Source organism: Corapipo altera, unplaced genomic scaffold, assembly GCF_003945725.1.
Source record: "Corapipo altera isolate COAL_440 unplaced genomic scaffold, ASM394572v1 96, whole genome shotgun sequence".
NCBI lineage: Eukaryota > Metazoa > Chordata > Aves > Passeriformes > Pipridae > Corapipo > Corapipo altera.
Window position 1 is genome coordinate 654,234 of NW_020884962.1, and position 7,670 is coordinate 661,903.

General features: G+C 47.0%; 1 protein-coding gene across 10 annotated transcripts in view; it reads left to right on the top strand.

The window, feature by feature from the left end:
• The window catches only part of CRTC1 (CREB regulated transcription coactivator 1), a 50,685-nt gene that overhangs the window by 22,568 nt on the left and 20,447 nt on the right, over positions 1-7,670 (top strand). For 6 of the 10 annotated variants that reach the window (XM_027664275.1, XM_027664279.1, XM_027664282.1 and 3 more), the window contains exons 3-8: positions 583-630; positions 3,413-3,550; positions 4,683-4,744; positions 5,480-5,574; positions 6,875-6,960; positions 7,398-7,441. In XM_027664275.1, coding sequence (XP_027520076.1) covers positions 583-630; positions 3,413-3,550; positions 4,683-4,744; positions 5,480-5,574; positions 6,875-6,960; positions 7,398-7,441 — 473 coding nt within the window. The remainder of the gene's footprint in view (positions 1-582; positions 631-3,412; positions 3,551-4,682; positions 4,745-5,479; positions 5,575-6,874; positions 6,961-7,397; positions 7,442-7,670) is intronic. The other 4 variants (XM_027664277.1, XM_027664278.1, XM_027664283.1 and 1 more) reach the window with 1 other exon arrangement.

The following is a 7,670-nucleotide window of genomic DNA, read 5'->3' on the forward strand; positions in this document are numbered from 1 at the left end:
GGGGTTTATAGATTTTTCACACTCACATAGAAAAAATACAAAACTCCAGGGGCTTAGAGATTTTTTTTTTTTACACACACAAACATAAAAAAAATACAGAACTCCAGGGGTTTAGAGATTTTTTTTTCACACACACACACACACACATAAAAAAAAAAATTCAAAACTCCAGGGGTTTAGAGATTTTTTTCACACACACACACACACACACATAGAAAAAATAAAAATAAAAACTCCAGGGGTTAATAGATTTTTTTTTTACACTCACACACGCATAGAAAAAATGCAAAACTCCAGAGGTTTAGGGATTTTTAACACACACACACAGAGAAAAAGATCCAAAATTTATGTTGTCCCAGATAACAAACAGTGAGAAGCAACAACACAACCCCGTGTGTTTGCATGAGTGGTGAGTTCTTCCCGGGCTTTTCCCCCAAACGTTGAGTTAAAAACCCTGGAGATTTTTTTTTTTATTTATTTATTTTTTTAAGTTAAACAGAAGAATTCCGAGGCGAAGGGTTTGTTGTGTCTGCTTTTGGGGGGAGCGTTGGTGTCTGAGCATCTCGGTTCTTTGATTTACAGCCCAACGGAGCTCTGGCAGAAACCTTTGGAGCAGTTCCTGTCTCTTTGGTAAACAAGCATATTTAGGTTTGTGCAAATACGTATTTAGGACTGGTCCTGTTTGCCCAGGTAGATACGTATTTCAGCACAGCCCCACCTGCCCTGCTCTGCACAGCATCTCTCTGGTCAGGAGTCCTGCTCTGGCCCCCCAATCCAGGGGTTTGGCCGTGCATCCCAGGCTGGAACGTGCAGCAGAATTCCCGGCCAGGCTCCCTCCCTGGACTCGCTGATTCCGTGTGTGTGATTCCATGTGTGATTCCATGTGTGATTCCTTGGGATTCCCGTGGGGCAGACAGGCTTGGCCTGGGGGGTTGAGCGAGCTCTGAGCATGTGCATGTGAAACTCTGTGGGGAATGAGTTCCCAAATCCTGCTTGGCACCGGGAGGCTCTGGAATTTAAACTGTTGGAGGTCGTCCCCCCCCAACTCCTCCTTCCCCCTCATCCACCTCGCTTGGGTTCATTCCTGAAGTCTTGACCAATCTTAAAAGGACACTGGTGTAGAGCTCGGAGCTTTTTCCTTCCTGTCTGTATTTAGCTGCTTTTTTGGATGGTTTGTGGGGTTTGGGGTCTGGTCTCAAACCCTTTAATGTTTTCCAGGGAAGTGAAACACTTCTGCTTCTTCATTTTCCCAATAAAATCGATGCTCAGATCTGGTTTTTGTTTGTTTTTCTGTTTTTCTTTTTTTTAAATCCACTTTTTAAATTACAGTTAAACATCTCTTGCCCTGCTGGGGTGGGGATTTTAATCAGGGAACGTTGTCCTGGTTTTTGGCCCAGAGGAAGTTTTATGGGAAGCCAGACCTGTTGCAGGTGACATCCAGAAGTGTTTTCTGTTTCCCTGAGTCAGGGATTCACTTGGGATCTTTGCTCCTGGAAAGCCAGAGGACACCACCATTGCCCCCAAGTTCCTCACCCCATAAACTGTAGCTGGAACACGCTCCATGTTTATTTATTCCACTGCTGCACTCAAACGAGACTTTTGCTGGGTTTTTAATAAGGAGGCTGTGCCAAAAAAAAAAAAGGCAAAACACAAGAAATAACTATTTTTACCTTCAACTTTTTGTCTCCTATGCTTTGGCTTCCTTTTAAATTCCAGGTGAGGTCTGCATTCCGTGTGCTTTGGGCTGCCTGCTCCTTTTTTTAGCAGCACTGTGGTGAGACCACTGACAAGGAAATTGCTTTTCCTGTTGACCTTCCAAGCACGGCTTTGCAAATTTTGCTGCCTTTTGGGCTCGCAGGGCTGTGGCAACAGTGCAAGGAGGAGTTGGGGACCTTCTGTTGGCTTGGGATTATAAATATTCCCACTTCTGTGCGGGGACAGGACTAGATTGTCGTGTGGTGTTTGCAGCAGAGATTAAACCACCGTGTTTTATTTTGAACGACTTAAAAAACTGAGATTCCGTTCGAGATTTCTCAGCCTTCGTACGAGAAAAGTCTGATCCTGAGGGCTGAGAGTGCATTAAAAAGTCACTGTGCTCCTTTCCAGCCCCAGGTTGACTTAAATATTCTGCTGCACAGAGAAAGTGTTGGCCTTGAAATGAAAAAATAAACACCACAACCACTCTGCATCCATTTTATTAACACAGGCTGTGTGTGCAGAGAGGGTGAGGAGACCGGCGTTGGCCGAAGAGAAAAAGGGTTCAGAGGAGCAGAAAGGCTCGTTAAAAAGTTATTACAAACAAAGCTTTTAAAAATAAATGCAAAGCTTTTTTGGAAAAGAATCGTTTCAACAGCCAAAGCTGACACTTGGAGAAAAAAAAACTAAAAAAAAAAAAAAAACAACAAAAAAAGAAAAACAAGAAGAGCTGAATGTGGGAGCCAGATGGTTCCATGGCTTGGCAGACAGGACACTGCATTTGCCACGTGCAGCACCTGAATGGAGGAGGAGGAAATTTTGGATTTCCAAACAGATGGTGTTGAGGGACTCAGCAAAGCTGTTCACATTGGCAAGGAGTGGAAAACTGGGGAGGTTTTGGGTTTTTTTCCCCCCCCCCCCAGAGACCCATAAATTGCCGGGGGAGGACGAGCGGAGATCGCCCCCTCGGTACTTCCTTTGCCCCCCCCCCCCAGGTATAGGCAGGGAAAGGCTTTGGAAAATGTGGGAGTTTTCCAGTTTAGCCTGGGAATTCATCTTCCCTTGTCCTTTCTCTGCTGTCCTCATCCTCTGAAATATTTGCTGACAGGTCTCCACTGATAAGAGCCCAGGTGGGACCATCCCACCCCGGGTCCCGGAGGGAGCCGAGAGTCACCTCGGAAATATCAGTCGCCTTGGAAATATCAAACTTTTTCTAGACAGAGGAGGAAGGAAACTGCTTTTCTTTTTCTTTTCATTCTCTCAGTGTCCCCTTAAAATAATTCCCAGAGGGAGGGGTGAAAGGAAGTCCCGAGAGCAGGCGGCGCGTTCGGAATGTCGGACTCGCCGCGCGTCTCCTGCCCGTGGGGTCGGCATGTTCCTTCTGGATGCACCCTGCATGCTGCACCCAGGGCATGTGGACACAGCTGGCAGCTCCCTGCCACCCTCACACGGGGGGGGTTTTAGGGATATGGAGGCCTGAGAGCTGATCTAGGAGAGGGCAGGTCCAGCATGGTCCCCCTCTGGAAGGACAGCCTTGGGTGTCGCTTCCCAAGGCTACCGGGAAAACCACGGAGGGGAACGTTGCCGTGATGACACTGGTCCACCTCTTGTGTGAGTGTGATTCCTCAGAACATCACAGCCTTGCACACACCCCGAGTAGGTTCTGGGCAGCCTGTGTGTGGATTTTCCCCTTCCTGACTTGCTGTGTCTCCCTCAGACTCCGTTCCAGTCGTCGGGGTTGGACACGAGCAGGACGACCCGGCACCACGGGCTGGTGGACAGAGTGTACCGGGACAGGAACCGCCTGGGCTCCCCCCACCGCCGGCCCCTCTCCGTGGATAAACATGGAAGACAGATATCCTTTGGGGCAGGACTCCCAGCAACAACATCACTGCTTCCAGTTCCCACAGTTCCCTCCTTCCCCTCCTCACCTGGGCGAGTCGTTCCCGTCCCCGTTGGTGCCACCTCTTCTCCTGAGCTGTGGCCTGGGCTGGAAGTACCTAAAGGGAGCGTTTCCCTTCCCCTGTTTCCTCAGCTCTGAGTGGGGATAATCCTGCACACGGAGCCGAGGGGGATTGGGATCCTTTGCTGGGTTGGTGACAGCCAGCAAGGGCTTCCCTGGGGGCAAATCCTGCCCAATTCTGCGGCCTCCTATGATGGGCTCACTGCCATCGTCTCCCTGGACTTGTGCCAAGCTTCTGGCAGTGTCCCACGTGACATCCTTGCCTCTAAACTGGAGAGTCATGGATGTGATGGATGGCCCTCTCTGGGTAAGGAATTCCCTGGATGGCCACGCTCCCAGAGCTGCAGTCGGTGGCTCAGTGGGACCAGCAGTGGGTGGCTCCCTCGGGGTTTTGGGGTGTTCCATGTCTTTGTTGGTGACATGGGCAGTGGGATCGAGGGCACCCTCCACAGGTTCACCAGCTTTGTGGCCCCCAACATGAGAAGGACACAGATCATCTACTTCCAACCCAAACCATTCCCTGATTCTCTGAAAAGTCACACCCGTCTCGGGGAAGCAGAGTTTCCCTTTGGATCCGAGTAAATCCAGCCCAGGATAATTTTTGCAGTTGGTTGTGCATTTGATTGCAGGTTGATTCATCCCCCTTGGCATTTGCCCAGTGATGTTTCTTCTTGCCACGTGGGAACATCAATTAGCTGATTATTCCTGACGGCCTTAAAATGTGCCACCAACGGGTTGGGTTGATGGGGCTGGAGGGGATGTGGGAATGGGGGAGTGGGGGGGTGGTGGCTGCCCAGGGAGCAGTTGGATCTGCAGGAGAGGAGGACGATTCTCCTGCTGCTCAAACATCACAACAATCCACGTAATCCTTTGGTTGGAGTGTCCTTTTAAAGTTCCCCTCGGGGCGTCTGCTCGCTTTTCTCCCTTCTGACGGGGTAATTGGAATTATTCTTAGGAAAAGATTTCCAGTGGGCCTCCTGCTTCAGTGAGGAAGTGCTGTTGTTCCCCTTAACTCTGGGATCACGTGGACAGCTGTCCCTATGGAACAGTGTATCTGTCCCCTCCATCGGACACGAGCTGGAGAAGGTTGGTGGCACCTCGGGCGTGTGTTCGGGCTCTTCCCTGACTCTGCAGCACCTCAATGGGCACAGACACCCTCACCATCCCCCCAGCATAGCTGAGGTGCCTTTCTCAACCCAGAAATGGGGTTTTCCTTTGGTTGTGCTCCTTGTGGATGACCCTCTTTGAAATTAAGGTGTGTGAGCTTTTCCAAGGTCAGCCTTGATGTTCCAAGGCACGGCCCGGAGTTGTTGAGTTGTGACTCGTTGCCCTGCATTCACAGCTGAGGGCTGGTTCATCACCAGAGCTGTGATGCCCACGGACATTCCCATCTCCACAGTGTCCCTGCATCCCAAACCACTCATTTTCCCTCCCTGCCAAACAGGGATGGTTGTTTTTCAAACTGTAACCAGAGTATTTATAAACAGCTTTCTGCTCAGAAAGGGCATTATTTGATCCTGCATGACCTTAACAAAGCTGAGAGAATTCTTTTCTGACGAGGGCAATCAAATTATCCTGTATCCCTCTCAATCCCTTTATTGAAACAATGGCTCTTCAAACTTTAGATTTGTCCTGCAAATTGATTGTTTCATGAAGAAATCCTCCCTGGGATGTGCCATATGTAGATTTTTGGTTTTCAGTGCAGAGTGTTCAGGTTTTACTGAGTTGGTTGCCTTGATCTGAGAGATTTAAATTCTTTTATTTAGAGCAGCTGGCAATAAAAATATTGTGGGTTTTGCCTTTTTTTTGTTCCGTTTTCAGGACGAATTCTGATTCTGCCTTGCACCAGAGCACCATGACTCCAGCTCAGCAGGAATCCTTCTCTGGGGGGTCCCAGGACATGCAGCAGAAAAGAGGTAAACAGGGAAAAACAGATACAGGTATTTCTGACATCCAGAGCATTCCCATCATCTCCCAGGGGGGATTGGGAAACACGGGTCTGCTGCTGCTCCCTGGATCCATGACCCTGGAATCGGAGTGAGGGAACATAATGACCTTTGTGGGTGCTGAAATCCAGAAAAAAATGATACAAAACTAAAGGAGAACATTTCCCTGAGCCCCAAATTGTGTTATTCTGACCCTTCTCCCTGGGGAGGAGTGACCTGGGCTGGTGGCACTCTGGTGGTGAGTGTTCCCAGTGCCACCAAAAGCTTGGAGTGACTTCCAGAGCAGCACAGGGATCCCAGGAGTTCACTCAGGGATACAACACCGGGAGGGAGCAAGGCTTCCTCTCAGTTTTTAATTTACAGCCTGGAGATTCCCCAGGGAACATCCCCTCGGAGGCAGCACTTCCCGACAGCGCTGAGGACATTCCCAGCTCCAGGCTGGAGCACCACACTTCTGGTGCCCTCTGCTGGGCCTTGAGCCTGCTCCAGCTCAGGGAACACGGCAGCACTTGAGCATCCTAAAGGTCTTTTCCAGCCTTAACAATTCCCTGCTTCTGTGGGAAGCTCTGGAATCCCTGGGGGGAAGTTTAATCCTTCAACAAGCACCCGGAGATGGGTGAACGTGCGACACAAACTCGCTGTGCTGCGGCTCTTCCATGTGCTCCTGGAGCTGGAAAACATGGAAAAATGGTCCTGTTAAAGAGTATTCCCTAAATATGGGTTTGTGGGTGTCGGTGTGAAACATTCCTGTGGATTCATCTCTCCCTCTGGGCTCCTTCTGATGGTTCTTTGTCACCTTGGAGTTGTTTGTTTGAACCAAGAAATGACCTTGGAATGTGGAGAAGCAGCAGCTTTGTAGGGTTTCTCTCTCCCAGGGGAGATGGATTGGGTTGTTCCCCCCTGGAATTGTCCTCTTGGCTGCCCATTGGATGTCCCAGGTGGAAATCACTCGTGCAGAATGCAAAAAAACCAGGCCCCAAATACTCCCTTCCATTTAGATCCAAATGGAATCCATTTAGATCCGTTTAGATCTTTAACCTTAGCAGCCTAAATTGGAGACCAGAGGTCTTTTAAAGTATTATTTTAAAGCTGATAATGTCTCACTGACTAATTAAACACAATTTTAGTCTCTTCTGCTTCCTGGTATCTTTTATTAACGAGTGTGACTGTTTCAAGTGGTTAAATTTCCAGTCTGAAAATGTCTTCCTGAGAAGCTTCATGTTATTGATTATTAATTATGTGATTTTTTTTTTTGTGTTTGTTGTTTTAGTTTTGTTGCTGACTGTCCCTGGAATGGAGGAAGGCACCTCAGATGCAGACAAAACCCTCTCCAAGCAAGGCTGGGACACTAAAAAGGTGGGAATTGCACCCTTTGAAAAATGTAGAAATATTATTTTCTCAACATATTGAGCTAAATGAATGCTTGAAATATTGTCACCACTTGAAGAGATTTGAGATTAAATGTTGTGTTTAGAAACAAATCATAAACAACAGACCAGAAAGGCATTTTTAGGTATTTATGTGTGATTGATTTCATCAGGAGAAACTCTTGAAATTTAAGATTTGTTGGGACAATAAAGCAAAAAGAAGGTGATAAATATCTCCTAAGAGATTCACAGAGCTCTTGTGTAGAACAGCTCTCGTAGAAATGTATTAAATTAAACCTTTTGAATTGAAATATATCCTGAACATTCATTTCCAGCAGTATCTTTGCCTTTAAAACTCTCTTTTTCTGTGCCTTTAAAAACTCTCCTCCTTCTGTGCCTTTAAAAACTCTCTTCCTTCTCTTTTAGACTGGGTCATCCAGACCTAAATCATGTGAAGTTCCAGGAATCAAGTAAGTCCTGAGCAATTTTTTTTTCTTTCTTTTTTTTTTTTTTTTTAAGAGCACTGAGATCTTCCTGAGAAAAAAAATATTATATATTGAATAGTGTATATTGAATATTATATATTGAATAGTGTATATTGAATATTATATATTGAATAGTGTATATTGAACAGTGTATATTGAATATTTTATATTGAATATTTTATATTGAATAGTGTATATTGAATATTTTATATTG